At 36.1% G+C, this 20502-nt stretch overlaps 1 protein-coding gene across 3 annotated transcripts in view; it reads left to right on the top strand.

Moving 5' to 3' along the window:
• The window catches only part of FSIP1 (fibrous sheath interacting protein 1), a 166082-nt gene that overhangs the window by 58214 nt on the left and 87366 nt on the right, over positions 1-20502 (top strand). For all 3 annotated transcript variants that reach the window (XM_019725567.3, XM_074327919.2, XM_088797135.1), the window contains exon 10: positions 3410-3550. In XM_019725567.3, the coding sequence (XP_019581126.3) occupies positions 3410-3550 (141 nt within the window). The remainder of the gene's footprint in view (positions 1-3409; positions 3551-20502) is intronic.

The raw sequence follows: 20502 nt of genomic DNA, 5'->3' as shown, positions 1-20502 counted from the left end.
AGTTCTGGGAAAGAAACAGAAAAAACACCCAACTTGGATTTTGAAGATAATTAAATGAAGGAACTACTTATAGATAGGATCCAGTAAGGGGTGTTGGGACACCTAAGGACTAGCAACAGAGGGTAGGGGGAAGAAAAAGTGTATTGGAGCTTAGGGAGCTCTAGAGCCATGGTCAAATAATTGGCCATCCAAAGTTGTAATCATTGAGGGCCTGGGCAAAGGATTAACAAACCCTTCCCCTTTGAACATGAGAATTGGAGCTGTAGTTAATTTCCTAACTTTTTCCCCGACAATCTGATGAAAGTTGGAATGTCAACAATGTTAGGAGGCAACCACACATATGCTAAAAATGACCCCTGGATTGGGAGAATTATAAAGACCTGACGGGGAAACCATACTTTGGGCTCCCCTAAGTGCATTGATTCTTGTAGCTGGGCATGGCCCTTGCTGGGATCTTGGGTGCTGTACCTATGGGGTCATTTCAAGCAACGATGCTCCTATGGGGTATGAAGCTTTTAGCCAGGGTAGTTTCCTTGCCCCTTATGCCTGTGCTGTGATGACATGGGTTGCAGCAGAAACTCCCACTGAAGAGAGATGCCTGACCCTGCCTTGCTGTGGTTCCTGTCCTAAGTCCTTCTGAGTAGACTGACTCCAAGTGTGGCCTCTGTTTGTCTGTGAGCGTGAATATGCAGATGAATCTAAGAAAACCTTCCTGATGGGCACCAAAGCAGGGAGGGGAAGGAGAAAATACCCCAAACTCTCTCCTCCTGCCCTTCCATCTCTTAATACTCCTCACCCCCACTGACTAAACCGAACTACAAGATCAAGCAACATTTGATTGTGCCCGTTTGTGTGAGGTGCTCACCAGGTTATCATTCTCTTGTGGATGGACATTTGGCCACATAGCATAAAGCTGCTATGAATATTCATGTACAAACTTTTAAGTCATACATTTTCATTTTTCTTGGATAGATTCTCAGGAGTGGAATTGCTGTGTCATAGAATAGACAAATGTTTAACTTTTTAAGAAACTGCCAGTTTTCCAGAGTGGTTGTACTATTATATACTTCCCAGCAACACAAGAGAGTTCCACTTGTTCCACACTTTTCCAAAATGTGGTGGTAACAAACTTTTTCATCGGGGCCATTCTAGTGGCTGTGTAGTGATATCTCACTATGATTTTAGTTTGCATTTCCCTGATGACTTAACGATGTTGAAGACTTTTGTATGTGCTTATTTGTCATTCAGATGTCTTCTTTTACGAAGCATCTGTTCAAGTTTTAGAATTGGGTTGTCTTTCGATTATTTAGTCTTGTTTATTTTATTAAATTGTGTTAATTCCTTATATACACTGGATTCAAATCTTTTGTCAGACTTATGTGTTATGATACTTTTCTCTCACTCTGTGGCTTGTCTATTAGTGGTGGCCGTGGATAAGCAAAATTTAAAAATATTGATGAAGTCTGATTTACAAACTTTTTTCTTTCTGCCTCTTTTCTTTGACTACCCAAAGATTAAATAAAAAATCATAGTTGTAGATTATTAAAATGATGTCCTTTTTTTCCTTTTTAACAAATGATTTTTGTTTAAAAATGAAATCTAATTTGGAAATTTTTCAGGTCACTATGGGCTATAGACCGAATGTTTGTGTTCCCCCGAAATTCATATATTGAAATCTAATCCAAAATGTGATGGTATTTGAGGTGAGACTTTGGGAGGTGATTAGGTCACGAGGGTGGAGCCTTCATGAATGGGATTAGTGCCCTTATGAAAAAGACCCCCAGAGCTCCCTCTTCCTTCTGCTGTGTGAGGACACAGCAGGAAGATGGCCATCTAGGAACCAGGAAGAAGTCCTTCACAGGTACCACTGCTAATATAGTTTCAGGATTATAGTTTGTGTTGGGATACAGAATGGGACCAGTCATGGTCCCTGTCTGGGCAGTGACAGTGTGGTATGTACAAGGAACATGTGGAATGCTGGAGAGAATAATTGCCCTTCCTAGGTATGTCAGGGAATAATTTATAGTGGAAATATGTTTGTGCTGGCTTCAAAAAGAGTAGGAGTCTCCATGATGAGTTGGAGGGAGGCCTGGGGTGGGGGAGAACTAGCTGTAGTGAATATTGCTGAGGCTTTGGGTCTGAGATGCAAGCAATGGGAGATGAGATAGGCAGGGCCGAGGCCACAAAACAGTGAGGACTCTGCACCTTGCTCTGCATCTTCTCTCCAAAGGGTGGAATGGATGGGGAGATGGGTCACACCAAGCCCAGTTAAGAGGCTCAAGTAGTGGCTCACGTCGGCAGTCCTCAGATTCTCAAGTAGCAGTGCTTCAGTTTGTCAGTCCTTAGTCCTTCCCTACTGAATCAGAATCTCTGGGGTGGAGGGGGCCCTTTGAGTGTTTTCCCAGGCTCTGCAGGTAAGTAAGTCCACAGCACACTGGGATTTGAGAACTACAGATTCAAGTGAGGGAGGATGAGGCAGTGAGAGAGAGAGAAGGGCCATGATTAAAGAGGTATTAGAAAGTAAATGGTGACTATTCTTGATGACCAAATGTATATAAAGAATAAGGATGTGGGAGGATTGTGCCTTGAGCAACTTCAAAAATGTCATTGAGGCTAGTCACCTACATGGCAACACAGAGTAGGAGATCCGTGGGGGAAAATATAGGAAGTTTGGTTATAGCTATAAGACTGGCTCACTGTCAAGAATACTCATTTGTATAACCTAGAAATAATATTAACTTTGGGAGAATAGGGTTCTGTGAATTCAAATATTGCTGACAATATAAAATACTTTCATTAAATAGTATTCAAAGGACATATTCAGCTCACATTTGCTAGGCACTAAGATTTGTTATATGCTTACTATGTACTGTGATGACTTTTAGGTGAGATATTATTTTATTATTATTGTTATCATTTTGAAGATGGTGAAACTGAAGTTCAGAGAAGTTAACTGCTGTCCCTAAGGTCATCTTAGGGACCGAGAGCCAGGGTTCCAAACTCTTGACTCTGCCAAGTCCAGTCCTCTTTTCACTGTGACAGAGCTTTCTCTCATAACATGGAAGGGAAGGGGTTTTTATTATTATTATTTGTATATGATGAGCTTGAAGCCCAGAGAAATTGTGATTTGGCCAAGATCTTAAGCTGATAAGTACACTAGAGCCCAGGCCACTGTTCTTTCACTCTAACTTCCTGCTTTCCCTATGATTGAGTTGATTTCCCTCCTTGTTTTATGTACAACTGGACCTTTCACTGCTAAAATAGGAAGAGTTTAGAGAATTATAAATATAATTTTTAAGGGAACAAATATTGTTTGAGAAACAAAGTCAACCTTCAAGACTCAGTTCCTTTAGAGCAGTGTGTGATGGTACATTTTCAGTCTGTGCATGCATTTATTTTTTTTAATTAGATGCCTGACCTTAATGGTGGTGATAGAAATATGGAAATAACTCCAGGAGAAAAGGTACTTCGGAACACCAAAGAGGAACGGGATCAGCAAAATCGGCTGAGAGAGATAGACGAAAAGCTGAGAAAGATGAAGGAAAATGTGGTAAGTCTTTTTTAAAATTTTAATCCTGTTATCTTGGGTGATCTTCATGCCTCATGAAGTTTTAACCAGTATGTCTCCTTTGTTGCCATATCTACCTAATGAGAGTCAGGCAATGATTATAAAGGGAATAAATGCATTGTGCATTTATAATTCTCTTTATAGTTCATTTTTACTTACTTTTCATGGGAATTGTATTCAGGGAGACCTCTATTTTTATTTTCTGAGGGATTTTTTTTTCTTCTTGAGTCTTGAATGGAGAAGTAGGAATGGTTAGGAAGTGTAAAGGGACTTTTGGTCAATAGATCTGGTGGTAGTGATGGGGCATTTCAAACTTGATGGTATGACTGGTTTTGAAAACTGTTGGCACTTTTCACCCTGCACCTGTCAATCCAAGTTAGGCAAAGTCTATCATTCTCCATAATTCAGTTTTCCTGATTTCTAATCATTTGTCCTATGCCTTGGACATGTATTTGTTCTTTTCTACCATGTCTCTATCATTATTTAATTTTTTGATTCAAAACATTAAAGTTCACGTTTTATTCCAGTGTCATATGAAGGTTGGCTAGACTTAAAGAGATATAGTAAATATCAAGAGTTGGTTGGTATTTAAGTAGAAAAGAATAATATGTAAGTTGAGAAGAGCAATTATTGTATACCTACTATGTGCCAGGTACTGTTCCAGGTACTTTACAATTTATTAACTCATTTAATCTTTATAACCAATCTAAGAGGTATACACTACTACCCTCATTTTTTAGATGAGGAGGCACAGAGAGGTTGAGTAACTTCCTTAAGGTTGTATAGCTAGAAAGAGAAGAGATAGGGTTCAAATAGTTAGCTTTTAACAACTGTGCTATACTGCCTTTCTGGTACTTATTTACTTTCCTTTTCATGATTGAGATTGTTTTTTGATAATGAAAGTACGATAAATGATAAGTTTGTTACAACCGGTAATGTTTATGGGCAAAATGTTTGAAATCCTTCATATAAGAAATAATTTCACAGTTTTGTGTTTTATGGTCAATACTTTCAGGAATTAGTATCTGGTTGATAAAGGCAGGTGTGTGTTGATCTGTACTGTTTTTATGTTTCAATTGCTTAGTATTTCATAATATCTTATAAATCATCTTTGTACTGTGTGTGCTTTTGAGGGACGATACTATGTCTGTCTCAAGCTCTGGAAAGCCCATTGTAAAGCCTCACAAACCTCTAGGCACTACGTAGATTGGGAATCTGGAGACTTGAGTCCTTTTTTCGGTGTTGTCAGTAGCTCTGTTACCTTGAATAAGTCACTTAGTCACTTAGAGACTTGGTTTTGTTACTTTAAAATCAAAGAAGTAGGTCTAGATGACCTTGTGCTTTGGTGTGTGGTTCTTGGCATACGTATTTTTGGTGAGAAATGATGTTATTTATAGTATCTAAAGCTCCATTTGTGTGCTTCCTAAATATTTAGCATTAATTGGTTTAAATCTTCTAAACAACAAAATAAATGAATGAAGAAAACAGGCACAGACTCATAGATGCAGAGAACAAATTGATGGTTTCCAAAGGGAAGGGGTTTAAACTGGGTGAAAAAGGTGAAGGGAATTAGGAAACACAAAATGGTAGTCACAAAATTGCCACAGGGATGTAAAGTGCAGCATAGAGAATATAGTCAATAATGTTGCAAAAACTATGTACAGTGCCAGGAGGGCGCTGGACTGATCCAGGGGAAATCACTGCCTAAATTATATGACTGTCTAACCACTATGCTGTACACCTGAAATTAATATAAAATAGTATTGAATGTCAGTGTAACTTTAAAAAATAGATAAACAATTAAAAAAATCTTTTATTGAAGGTTGCTTTTGGAAGTAAAACTTTTTAGGAGACTATGAGATTGTGATATACTTATATATAAGTTAGCCTGCCACCTACAGACCAGAGAATATGATTTCTGAATGATAGCAGTCCACCAAAATGGAGAAAATGGGTTGTCAGTTGAGGTGGGGATGAAGATAGGTTGGGTGACTGCAGTGGAAAATCAAGGAGTCAAGGTAATTGGTGGTATCTATGAGACCATAACTAAAATAAGAAAGAAACAAATGTAATGTGTATGCTCAGATATCACCTGGGACCACTTTACCTTTCTTCAATGTGGTTTCATAACATTTTACGTGTATATATATATATATATATATATATATATATATATATATATACACACACACACACACACACACACACACACACATACATATATACATATATATACATTTATATATGTATATATACACATAATAGAATGCCATACTGCTATCAAAAGAATGAGATAGATCTATATATCTTGGAAAGATGTCTGTGATATAGTATTTAGGAAAAAGAGCCTGTTGCAAAAGACAATGTTCAGTATGATTCCATTTTTATCAATAATCTGGAGCAATATGCACCAAATACTAACAGTGATTGTTTTTAGTGGGGATAGGCTGGATAGGAAGGTGAAAAGGGGAATTCACTTTTTATAACACACTATTTAAAAGGAAAAGTGTGTTGGCATTATGGGTGATTGTTATATTATTTCTCATACTTATCTCTATAACCCAACTTTCCATAATATATGCGTGTTACATTGATAAACAGAATTAATGTTTAAAAATATGGAAAGCATTGATGCATACAAAAGATCATTATTTATTGTTTCTCAATAAGTGGCCTTTATGCATTTAGGAAAATAGAGTGAGTCGTCACAAGGAGTAATGCTCCACCTTACCAGTGATTAAAAGCCATATTCAACCCCCCTTTACCCACTATGTACTCCTATCAGACCAGCAAAAATAATGATAAATATGATATAATTATGTGTTAGTGGGAGTGGTGTAGAGGTGGAGACAGCAATATTTAAACATCAGTGACTTTTTAAATTGGTTATTTTCCCCCATGAAAGTAATTGATCAATTATTATAAAACTATAAACAATGTTATAGCTGTTGCTATAACATTTTGACCTATAATATTCCACTTTTAGGAATATTTCCAAAGAAATAACACTCAAGGAAAACGAAACTAAACCAAACAAGAAACAATTTAAATGCTCTCAACCTTAACAATTTATACAGTCTTAACCCATTTAACATTATGGTAGGAAATAAAAATAACAGTATATGAATTTGTCAATAAAGGACTTTTAGTTGGAAATGGGTGACATAAAATATAAAAATAAAATTCTGGATAGATTTTAAGTAAACTGTAACTGTGTAATGCATATGTGTATATATATATATTGACAAAAATCTGAAGGGAAGTAGAATATGTGTTAATAACTTAGCTTTATTATTTTCCAGTTTCTATTGTTTATATACTTTCAATCCTTTAATATAGTGATGGACTTTGTGAGTAAGTTAAATAAATAGTAACACTAATTGATGTTTGGTCTAATTTTCCTGAGGTATTAAGTGTTCCGTTGTGATAATAAGACTAAGGGGATTTTTTTTAAAAAAATAAAGAACATCTTTAATTTAATTTCTAGGATTAGGTAAAATCCCTTTAATGATGTTGAATAATAATGCTAGCTTTCACAAATCAGAAGATTTCAATTTTAGTTTTTGTATTTCCCAAGAAAGAATCATCAATCTGATGTCATCTCATTGATTCCTTTAATGATAAAATATTCTCAAAGATGTTTTGTTAGTATTGTTAGGAAAAGCTTTCCATGGTTCCAATCATTCTAAATGCATTGACCATACTTTTTAGGTCTTTATTGTGTCTCGTGTTGATTCTCAGTTGGAACTTCATTCATTTTTTGCATCATTTGAAGTCTCTACTATTTCTTTCTGCATTCTTTCTCGTTTCAGTTTCCTGGAAACCACTGAGCTTGGCCTTGTTTGGTGAACTGCGTTATCATTATTGCATCAAAATGTTTAGCACTCTAAGCCTTGTTGCTGAGCATTGTGGATAAGAATGTGGTTCACAAAAGATGATAAGTCCTTGTGTTCTTATTCTCATTTTGACATGCTATTGCCATTTAACCTAGGATGAGAATACATGGACCCCAAGCAGAAGACTGGAGGGTTTCTTCTGCTTAGTGAATGGACAGAGGGTCTACCTTCAATTGTTAAACATGCCATAGAATCGGAATTATAGAATGTGAAAGCGAAGGGATCTTAGACGTCACGCGGGCCAGTTCCATGGGTTAGCAACCAGTTTTGAATGGCTAAATAACTTTTCAAAGACTGACAGTTAGTTAGTGATAGACTTGGGCCAATCCCCAATTCTTTTGACACTTCAGTCTGTGAACTTCTCATTCAATCCAACCTTTTTAAGTTATACCTGTATAGTTCAGCTAATTTTCAGCTAAGATTTGAGGCTACCCATAAACGTGGGCTTTATTCTAATACCTTTAAGCTGTTACCAACTGTTGATCCGTCTTTTCCAAATTCAACAGAACTCCAAACAAGCCTGACATGTTTGTAGTTAAAGTGGAAGACTAACTAGTGTGCATTAATATTTGTATATTAACTTAGACCTGAGTTGGAAAAGTGGTTATATTCTCTCTTTGGTGTCATTGTCCAGAACTGTAGAAATTACTTAATTTTCTTTTTTTTCATTTGTAACATCTTTTAGGAAGATCGATAACACTGACACGTAAAATTGGTATTTTTATAGAGTGTACAACCTTTGTTTTCTTCTGTAAGTAATGGCATGTATATGCGATAATGATGCAAAATATTTGGTTGTAAAATATTGAGAGTGGGATTTGTACATTAACAGTTAAACAAACCTGAAAAATTTGTTCTTATAAACATAGGTAAAGAAACATAGGTAAAGAAACACATTTTTTTTTTAACCTACATTTAGCATAGTATAGATTGAAAAGAAAATTATCTGTAGTGCTTTGGGTACTAATACTAATTGAATGTTTTTCATTGACTTATTTTGTTTCAACTATGATTTTTAATCCCTGTATAAAATAGATTTCAGTTTCAAATCCGTTTTGGATTTGAAATCTTGCATTCTGCCTATATAATAAAAACATTTAGAAAAGTATTAAAGATATTTTCTTTTGGATTATGGTTCTTCCCATATATTAAGATATTGCAGACTTGATATTATTAGAGAAGGTGTAGGTATTGTGCTGTTTCTGAATGATATGTTGAATATCATGCAAGTTATCTTAAAAAGGAAAATTTTGATGGCAGCTTTCATTTATAACATTACCTGTTTTTTTCTTAAAGCTTTATTGTTGAGCAGAGGCTTTATAAACAGATAATAAAGCCATTTAGGTTTTAGCATAACTCACTGTTTGCTTCCTGAATTCATTTTCAAAGTTCGTTTGTTGAGGCCGTGTGCCATGGATGTGGTTTACATGGATCAAGTGCAGCTACAAGGTTCAGGAAGTAAGCAATCAATATCCCATTGAAGGATATAATTAAATGTAATTATATAAAGTGAAATAAATATTATAAAAAATTATAATATGCTATATATGCACACATAAAACACACTTAACCAGTGTAGCATTTATCGATATAAAATTAGAATGCATAAATAAAAGTTACGACAAGTTTTAAAGGTTGAACTCAAGCCTATTATTTGGATGTTAACGTGGGCTGGCTAGTAATACTATTTAATGTCTTTTTCAATACCTATGGTCATGTTTAGTATTATTATTTTAGTACATTAAATTCCTGAACAATTCTTTCCCAATTGAGGTGTTATTAGTATTCAAATGTGGTCTTTAATATTTGCATTATTTTCTAAACCAGCTATAGGCATTTTTTTTTTTTAACCTACAGATACTAGATCTACTTCTGGTTACCATGTAAAGCTACCTCTGGCCAAAGCAAGGATTATCTAAGGCAGTGATCTCAGTGGAGCTGGTCAGGAAATTGTTAGTTACTGGTGAGGTTAAGGAACTTTGACCAGAAAAAAAATCCATTCATTTCTTTATTGATCAAGAAAAGCTTGCTTAGTGACATGATTTAAATTCTGCATAGCTCCGTATCTTGTAGCAGACTGGTCACAAACAGTTTGAGGCCTGGCAATGACTGGCAGACCCCACACTTTGCCAGTCACTTTGAAGAGCCCCGAATGTCGGCCCATTCCTGATCTCTGATGTTGAGGCCGTGGTTCTGAGCAACCTGGATCTCAGTCCTCGAGATGTGGCTGTCTGCTCCCTTCTTTACCTTCATCTTGTGTTTCTTGGGCCTGTGTCCCCCCTCCTAGATAGTGATGTCTTGATATCATTGGATTCTGCCCTGGTCTTTGGTTTCCAGCTCTTTGGCTCATTTATATTATAGGGAACTACAGAGGCCTCCATCTCTGATTAACTGGGCTCAGGGGTTATCTTTACATATTAAATTCTTGTTCTTAACATCCTGTCTAATTAACATAATTAGACACACTAGCTTTGATGCTAGTGTTTTAGGAGAAAATATATACGACAATGAAAAAAAAAAGCCCATAAAATTCCACCTGAAAATTCTATTTAAAAAAACAGTTTGATCTTGATTTTCGGTCAAGGTCATGTATTGACTTTATACTTACTGTGGTTCCAACTATACAGAAAATTTAAGACATAGCATAATAATAAGCAGGATGTATTACTCTGTGAGCAGAAATGCAATAGAAACACAAAACTTAGCAGACCTGAAGCTGGGGTTTGACTGACGTGAGGTCAAAGTGATCCGTGTGAGGCCGGGGACCAAAATCAGATTCATTGTGTGGAACTGGGGCCAGTGTGCGGTTTCCAGGCCATGGAAGGAAGTTGGAAAAAGCTGAAACAAAATGAAAAACACTGCCTCGGATTATGAATTATATAAAGTTTCATATTAGAAATAGGAGCAAACATGGCCTTGCAGCCAGTCCCCTGTGCCAAGTCTCTTGAGTGGGAGAGTTCTATATGGCAGACTAGATGTTTAGAGAAACTCCTCTTAATAGAGCAAACCTATATATGCTGGATAAAAAAAAATTTTTTTTTAAAGTAATTTTTAATGGCTGAGCTGGCAAAAACTGTAGGGGAATTCCTTGGAGGACAGAGATGACAAAATAATATATGAATCAGGAGGGGTAAGTGGCCATTGGAGGCAGCATTTGTTCCCAAGGTATTTATCTGTTGATCTCTAATTGCCTAAAGCCTGGGTTTCAATAGGCTATGTGTAGGGGGCTCAGGAGACAGAGCCTGAAGCTGAAGAGGTCAAATCAGAGCTCCCACACAGAGTTGGCACACCAAATGGTTAAAACCTTAGTGGATAAACTAGGGAAATCCTGCTCTGAAGAGGGAGTGATGGAAATTTATATCTATATATTTATCTGTATCTGTATCTATCTATATCTGCTTTGTGGGTGGAAGGTGAAAAGTCTCCAATGAGAATTTCTAACTACAAGCCTGCATGAAGGTAGGTTTTGGGTTTCAGTTCACGCTACCTGTAGGGCCTGCAAAACTCCAAGTTGAATGTTTAGTTGAAAGTGGTCTTAGGTTGCCAGTACTCCTGGCTCTTGGTAGAAGAAAGGGAAATCTCTATGGAAGAACACAATTTAAATGTAGACCTTAAAGAATTTCTACAAATAAAGTTTGAGGACTACGAATTCACAAGAAGACACTCCCCCACAACCCCACCAACACATATGGAAATAAGCCACCATAAGCAAGAGTTAATAGAAAAAACACACTATAGAATCAGTTCCACACAGACTGCAGTTTGGAATAGTCTATTTCAGGATGTAAAGTAAGTCTGTTTAATATATTTAAAGAAATGAAAGGGGCTTTTGAGAGTATGGCAATGGAAGACTTGAAATGGAACCATTTAGAACTCAGAAATGAAAATATAATGAGAGTGGAAATTCTTGAAGTTAGACCTTTCTTGATCTCTGCACAGGATCCTGGCACTTACACTTATTTCCCCCTCATTTTTCTGTAGCTTTTCTAAAGCTTTGTATCATCGCTCTAGTGAGAACAAACCAATATTGTCAAATCAGCCAGAGAAAAGTTATGTAGCCTTTATAGAATAGCACATCAGCCTCTGAACTGTAGGGTAGAAGAAAGAAAAATATAATCACACATAACCTACATTAGCAAGAAAGAATACATCACTGTTATTTGGTCCCCAGTAAGATGGATTTTTTTTCAACTGTTTATCTGCCTTTCTTATTGTCTCTCCTTACTTTAGCTTTTTAAAGTGTTAGTTCTTACTACTTGAACTGTTTACATTGAACAGTTTTTTAATTGGAACACACACCAGATTTCATAAAGAAATGTATGCCCTGATACATTAAAAATTTTTAATAGACTTTATTTTTTAGAACAGTTTTAGGTTTACAGAAAAAAATCACAGAAAGTATATCGTTCTCATATATCCACTCCCAGCTTCCCTATTATTAACATCTTGCGTTAATGGGGTACAACTAATGAACCGATATTGATATGTTATTATGAATTGATGTCCATATTTTACATTAGGGTGCACTCTTTGTGTTGTACAGTTATATAATTTTAGCAAACGCATAATGTCATGTTTCTACCCTTACAGTATCACAGAATAATTTCACTCTCTAAAAATCATGTGTTCTACCTGTTAATTCTTCCTTAACTCCCAGGAACCACTGATCCACAATTTCCCCTCTTATTAACACCTTGCATTAGTGTGGTACATTTTTCTTACAATTGATGAGCCGATATTAATACATTATTGTTAACTAAAGACCATAGTTTACATTAGGGTTTGCTCTTTGTGTGGTACATTCTATGGGTTTTGACAAATTTGTGCAATGTACCCACAATTACAGAACCATGCAGAGTAACAGTTTCATTGCCCTAAAAATCACCTGTGCTCTACCTGTTCATCCTTCTTTCCCTCCCCATGAATCCCTGGCAACCACTGATTTTATTTATTTTTTTCTTTTATCGTCACTGTAGTTTTCTAGAGTGTTTTACTTTTCTTGTCTTCATAGTTTCCAGAATGTCATACAGTTGGAATAATGCAGTATGTAAAATTTTAGATTGGCTTCTTTCACTTTGCAATATGTATTTAAGATTTATTTATGTCTTTATGTATTTTAATAGCTCATTTCTTCTTATTGATGAAAAATATTCCATTGTATGGATATGTACCAGATTCATCTACTAAGCACATCTTGGTTGCTTCCAAGTTTTGGTAATTATGAATAAAGCTGCTACAAATGTTTGGGTGCAGGTTTTTGTGTGGACATAAATTTTCAACTTACTTGGGTAAATACCCAGGAGTGCAATTTTTGGATCCTGTGGTAACCTGTGTTTAGCTTTGTTAGAAATTGCCAAACTGTTTTCCAAAGTGGCTATCCCATTACATTCCCATCACCAAGGAATGAGAATTTCTGTTGTCCCACATCCTCATCAGCATTTGCTATTGTCAGGGTTTTGGATTTTAGCCGTTTTAATAGTTGTGCATTGGTATCTCATTATTGTTTTAATTTGCAGTTGTCTAATGGAATATGATGTTGAGTACCTTTTCATATGCTTATTTGCCATTTGTGTATTTTATCTTCAGATCTTTTGCCCGTTTTAAAATTGGATTGTTTTCTTATTGTTGAATTTTAAGAATTCTGTGTGTATTTTGGATGGAAGTCCATTATTAGATATATGCAAATAATTTTTGCAAATAATTTTTCTTAGTCTGTGGCTTGTGTATTTATTCTCTTATTGCCTGGTAAATTTTCCACTGGTATAAGGATTATGGATATCCTTACAAATCAAGAAGTTCTAGAATATAATTTCAAAACAATATGAAATACTAGAGTTAAAAAATATTAGTTTGAACTATATGTAATTGCTCTTTTCACAGATCAAAAATGATAGTTTTTTATATAGTTCAATCTATATAAAAAGATTTTAGAAGCCAAAAATCTTTCTCTATAGTTTTCTGTGTGTGTACTATCCATTAGCAACAAATTGTTATTTTTGCCTGTGAGATGATTCTAGAAGAAAAATTAAGCTCATATTGGAATCAAAAGCAGCTGTAGATGTTATAATCACATGGCTTTAATTTTCAAAGATAGCTCAGGTTTCAGCTGCTCTGGTCAGCAACCATTGAAATGTCCCAGCTATTCGAAGACTTCTTGCCACTTAAAGCTCCATTTTAAATGGGAGCTCACCTGGAAATGGCACAAAAATCTTGTATCTAATTTTTGGCTTAGGAAATCTGTTCATTCTCTTCCAAAGCTCAAGAAACTGTGTTAATGGATTCTGCTGCTACATTTATGGGGGAGGGGGCAAAGGGCTGCATAGTGGAATAGTGAGTGCCTTGTATAGACACTTGTAGGCAATCTTTCTTCCCTGCTCAAAAAGTCATAGGACATCCCTTCTGATATTTGTGATAGTTTTCGCTGGACCTCCAAATGAAAAGCAATGAGCTAATTATTATTCCGAGGGTCATAATTCATGGCCAGATTTGAAAAACCATGGCAGTCAATGACGTTGCAAGATTAGCTTAAATCGTTCCGTCAAATCAGAAAAAAGCAAATCCAGATTTAATTAAATGCAAACAAATTTCTGTGTATTTAGTATGTATAAAACGCTCTTTCAAAGATGGCGTGTAGAGTCAAGCTTTTGATCGGGTGGTAGAGGATAGAACTAGTAAACAAGTACGATAACATAAGGCAGACTGAACCAAGCGACGTGAAAGAAGTGTGAAGAAAGTGCTGCATTTGTTCAAATTGGAGAATTGTTATAGCGAAGAGATCCAGAAAGGCTTTGTGGAAAATGTGAAATCTGAGTTGAATCTTGGGGAATGAGTAGGGCTTCACTTCGTGTAGATGGAGGTGGGCGTTACAGAAAGAGGATACTTTGTGGAAAAGGGCCAGGTGTGGGAAAGCTTGGTCCATTTTAGGGAACAGTAAGCAAGATCAGTAGCAATTATACACTAATCATCCAACGTTTTGACTTTGTGCCAATGAAACAAAAATACATGACATTTCAGATACTTGAATTTTGCTGAAGCAAGAGTCTGAACCAGGGTTTCTTGGGGCTCTTATTTGGGAGTGAGTCACTTAGCGAGTGCACCTAGCTGTCGGCCCAGCACCCACAGCCCACATAGCTCTCCCAGCCTCAACTCAGCATCACATGGACCTTAACACTTGTGAGGTATTAAGAGTTATGTTTCTGATTTTTGTTTTGTTTTGTTTAAATTTAAAAAATGCTCTTCTACGGATTGAGATTTGCAAAGATAATGGTGATTAGTAACACCACCAATGCTTCTGGTAAATGTTAGAGTGGATTGCTGAATTTGATATTAGATCAGATTGGTGACAGTGGTTTGGGATTTTGCAAATGACTCGGGATAAAACTATTTCTGTGACCGAGGGTCTACTTTTATCCAGGTTGACTGGAAGGGAACAGAGGAAATAAAATCATAAAAGTAGAATGGAGCCATATTTCATAGCAGGCTATGGCAGGCTGATGAAGTTTTCTGAGCAGCTGTTTACTAGGACCTGAACTGTGCTTTTAGAAAAATTTTTATTGATGTGTTCATTAAACTTTTACTATCAACAAAGATGATGTTGAAAGTTACTCTAAGGACTATTCAAAGAAGTAGAAGTTCGGTAAAACAAAATGATTCACATAATAAATGTTACATTCTCAAGGCTTCTTTTCTCCCTATTTTGTACTCTCCACGAAGAGTATCGATTATGTTGAATTTTTCTGTAATCTTTATCTCTTCAGGCATTTCTCTCTCTAAAAGAACTGCCATCATTTGTTTTAAAAAATATAGCTATGGTAGACATTACCAATTACCTACCCCAAATCCATTTACCCTTCTTTCTTACTGATAAAACTCTGGGACAGCCATATGCCTTGCTATAAATACTCACTGTTCCAGGTTTTTTATATTTAGGGGTTGTCGTGTAAACCAGTTCTGGCCAATGGGATAGAAGCAGGCATATCCTGATAAAAAGAGGAAGAGAAAAACTCAGCTGACATATGCCCTTTGCCCTTCATCCTTTCTCTTCTTCTTGGTTGGAACATAGAAACATTGCTTGAACCTTCAGGTGGCATCTTGAGACCATGAAGGCCGAGCAGAAAGATGGAGGCAGTGATGCCATCCTGAAACCACTGCCTCACCCCTTGTGCTGCTTACCTTTGACCTATTTCTTAAGAAAAACAACCTGACCTTGGTTCTGTCAAGCAGGTCATCTGGTTTCTTTTATGGGAGCAACACTAACGGATACAGTAGCCTACGTCCAGTCAGGTAAATGGTTAACAAACTTTTCAGGCTAGTGCACCGGGGGAATGAAGGAATTAACAAACTTTGCTGGGGAATTGCTATGGCACTTCAACATGTCTGTGTTGTAGGAAGTGAGTTTCAACCCCAAACTGATAGTCACATCTTCTACCAGTGGGAACAAACTAGAACCTCTCCTTATTGCTAAAGTGTGTATGGCACAAAGAGCAAAACACCAAGGGGAAGAACACTGATGACAGGAAGCACGGAGTGCACAGATTAAAGTAGCACAGGAGCTTCCAGTAAACACAGCCATCTTTGAGGAAAGGGAGTAATCAGTGACAGGCGTTTGCAGAATGCAGAGGGAGCAAACCTCCTGCAAAAGGCCACCGGTGCAGACTCACTATTTGCAGAGTTACGGTGATGGTTCTAGTAAGAAACCTGACATGATGAGCTAACATTCTAGACCAGCACTGTCCAAAGGAATGCAGTGCAAGCCACATCTGTAACTTTAAGTCTTCTAATAGGCACTTACCAAAGGTAAGAAGAAACAGGTGAAATTATGTTTAACTCAGTATATCCCAAATATTGTTTTAATATGTAATGAATATAAGAGTATTAATGAAATATTATATGTTCGTGTTGAGTTTTGAAATCAGTGTGTGTTTTACACTTATAGCACCTCGATCCAGACGAGTCACATTTTAGTTGCTCAGTAGCCACACGTGGCTAGTGCCTGCTATACTGGACAGGGCAGTTTTAAAGAAGAACAAAGTGATTTACCTGTTATATAGATACATTGTTTTATTCTTTAAAAAAAGTGAAACATTTCACCCAAACTCTAGTTGTCTAGGGTTGTAGAAGAAACAGGCATTAGTAAATTTCTAGGGGAATCTAACAATGGTGAAGGAAAAAGGTCTTATGCAAAGTGTCCAACTATCTTTTTAAAGTGAGTCTGTCCTGGGTTGTTAGAAATGATCTAAAAATATGATGGCCAAGAAACAAAAATTGAAATAAAAGATTTATTGAAACCACATGTGTAATCTTAGAATGCTCCCAGTTTCACTTCTTGGGTATATTAAGAAGTAGGAAACGATTTCTATCTTTTTAGAATAATTCACAATGTCTATCTAAAATGGTGGGACTTCATTTAACTTGTTTTACCATTCTGCTATTATAGCCTTTTCCTTCCTTAAATCGGGAGAGAAAAGAGAAAGCAAATTTGGGAGACCACAGAAAAGGCTTTATTACTTCATCTTTGTAGCTGTTGAGCTTGATATCAGCTCAGTTTGTATTTGATTCCTGAAGTTAGAATATCTCTATAATCTTTCTTTGAGCATAAATTTGCTAATGTGGATTGTTATTTATTTCAGCTCACTTAATGAATGACGTGTTGCAAATTTTTTTAAAATTTTCTTTTTGGTTAACCAGCATCAGATATTCCATGTACCAGTGGCAACAGTCTGATGTTTCAGGTTCCATTCCACTGAAATACTTCCCAATGGAAGTACTAGAGAACATTTTTTTAAAGGGTCTCTGCAGACATACAAAAAGTTTTAATGGTTTTGTGTGTGTGTGTGTGTGTGTGTGTGTATGTGTGCGGTATAATCAGAAACATGCTTTGTGAAGACAAAGGAGTCTCCCAACTAGAAATAATAGTTGACTGCTTCTAAAGATAAAGGAGAATTTGATGAAAGATTTCTGTAATTATAAAGTAATTATGCCAACCTGGTTACAGCTTAAATTAATTTTCATAATGAAAATCGCTTTTTATAGAATTCAGGCAACCAGAAAAATATAAGGAAGAAAGGAAAAATCACCCATAATGTCACTTCTTAGAAAGGTGACCTCCAAGACAACCATAGTCATAGTTAACCGTTGGCCATTGTCCTGCCTGATGTTTTTCCTCTTCACATGCTCCCCACATGCTCACAACTCCCACCACAACACACACACACATACCCGCCTCCTCCTCCCTTCTCTCCTCCCCTCACATCTTTTCCCATTCCTTCCTGTTTTCTTTGTCTTTTTACAAAACTGGGATCATAGCCTACAGACACTTAAGAGCCTGCTCTTTCATTTTAACTATACATTATGAGCAAATTCCTATGTTAAAGTGTATACCAACCTCATCGTTGTAAATAGTGTGATACTATATGCGTGTGTGTACTGAGCAAGTCCTCTAATTGTTTGTTTGTAGTTGTGTTCAGCCTTTTTGTTGTAATAAATCATGTGCAGTGAGCATCCCTGTCTATGCATCTGTTGAATTATTTTCTGAGGATAAATTCCCATGCGGAATTGCTGAGTCAGAGTATATGTATAAAGAGTTTGGCTCTATGTTGCCAAATTATCCTCCAAAAATGATGTTTAATTTATACTTGCACTACCAGTGTTCCAGAGTGCTATATCTATTGCCAATAGTGTTACCCTTCAAAAAAGTTGCCAGTTTGATAGTTTAAAATGATATTGTTGCTTTAATTTCCTTTTTTTTTGGTTTGTTTACTAGTGAATTTGGACATGTTTTCAAATGTTTTTTGGCAGTTTGTAATTCTTCTTTGGTGAATTCCCTTTTTGTATCTTTGTTCTTTTTTTTATAAGGCTTTTTTTTTCTATTTTATATATAGTAGCTATCTTTATATATGTAGAACATATACTCTTGCTAACTGTATGTTACAGTTTTAACTACTTCCAAAAAGTTTATTCTACTTAACTATTTTCCAGTATTAAAAAATTTGCAGGTTCTGATTTTATAGCTTATTATAATACGGAGTCATTTATGAGAAATATATGTTGGCTGCTGCAACTTGCTTTGTGTTTCTTGAAATGATCCATCAAAAGTATTTATATCCTTTCATGTCTAAGCCCTGCATCATCTCTAGAGTATGTTTTGAGTAAGTAATGTCAAGGAAATCACCATCTAATTATGTTCTTGCTAAAGTGCCTGTTACTAGCTTTGAAGTTTGCAGGTAATCTTTACTTAGCTCCATTTCTTTGGATCTAAGGTTTAGATAAGCAGTGAAGTAAAAACATAGAGTAATGTAATTTCTTTTCTTGAGGGAATCTGCTTTTCATATTTTAATTTAATGTTAACAACAAAGAATTAACAAACTCACTGTGTTTATTTTTATGTATTCTATCTCTGTGTTATGTAAAACCACACATCATCTACATCCATGTTCTAAGGTTATCCTTCAGAAAAATTTCTGAGCAAGTTACTCAAACAATACGCTGCCCTCAGTGAACTCTTAATAAGGTACTAAGATTTCAAATACCTGTTAACTGATACTGCATTATATACTTGAATGTTGAATGTTCTCACCACAAAAAAGAAATGGTAACTATGTGGCAGGAGGAGGTCGTAGCTAATGCTATGGTGCTAATCATTTTGCAGCATATAAATATATCAAATCAACACTTCGTACACTGTGAACTTATACAATGTTATATGTCAGTTATATCTCAATAAAGCTGGGGGGGGGGGATTTGAAATACCAGTTAAAAAAAACAGGGCTTTTCATAGTGTAGAAAGTCTGGACACTTGAGTGGTATTTTTACTCACTGTGATACTTTTGGGTATGAAAGTAACATGGTAATATTAAATTTGACTGTGAAAGAGGGTAACATAATAAATTTCTGTCTCTAAGAATTTAAAATTCAATAGGGGATACGAGACAAATACATATATATCTTTTGGGAGAATAGCAACAATAATTTAACGTTTTTTGAAGGATAAAATATTTATGGTAGCATTTTGATACTTTGACAAATGGAAAAGAAAACTTTACAGGCAGAGCTGTTGTTATTCAGAGAGAAGAAGTGGAATGAGATAAACAGAGGAGGAATAGTTGGGGATGGGTGCCACAAAGATACGGATGGGGACTGGCAGCCATGGAGGGCAGGCTGGCAGAGAATACCAAGGCATTGACCAGCAGTGGATCCAGATGGAGATAGAGGTCAAGGACTAAACCAGGTAGTCAGCTAGAACCTTGTCAAAACAGTGGGCATAGCATGGCTGTTGCATGCAGTCTTAGAAAACAGTAAAAATGCTAACGTATGCTAACGTTAGAAAGGCACAACCTACATAAAAGCAAGACAGAGCTCTAAAACCCTCAGGTTCTATGACTCTATATGTGGGGAAAATGTAAACCCCACTGACTGCATCTCTAGTACAGATTTATGGGGGAATGGCTAGGAAAGAGAGATTATTTAACTCATTAGGATTTTTCTATGGTACCTAATTCACATTAGATATATTTTATTTGATTAGTTGACTAAAAGATGCCTTTGGAAAATGGGTCATAGTGTAATTCTAGTTTGCACATATGTATGTATAAAGACATGAACTTACATAGTTTTGGAGAATTTTGTATAAATAATTTGAACTTTTTAAAAGCTGACTTTGTTTTATAATACTCGCTGGTTTTTCACCATCCATTTTTAACCATGTACTCTATTTAGACAAATTTCAAAATTCTTAAAACTTTGACTATTAGACTTCTATATTCTTGAGTGGGTTAGTCACCCATCAATGGTAACTCATAGTAAATGGAGTGAGATCACATGGCCTCAGTGGCCAAGATGGTTACATACTAAAATCCTTTAATCAGAGTGAAAAATAAAAAAAGATCATTCAGTGTCATTGCAGAACATAACCATTCCCTTTGTTTTATAGTGCGTCATACTTTGCAAAGTACTTGTCCCTGCAGTTTGACATGATCTTCATGACCACCTTAGAGGTAGGTGACAAGCCATCACGACCTCTGTTGTCACAGCTGGGGACAG

The sequence above is a fragment of the Rhinolophus sinicus genome, chromosome 3 (genome assembly GCF_057876585.1).
Source record: "Rhinolophus sinicus isolate RSI-liver-muscle chromosome 3, RSI-T2T, whole genome shotgun sequence".
Lineage (NCBI taxonomy): Eukaryota > Metazoa > Chordata > Mammalia > Chiroptera > Rhinolophidae > Rhinolophus > Rhinolophus sinicus.
Note: the sequence above shows the minus strand (reverse complement) of the source record. Positions and strands in the feature narration are given on the sequence as shown.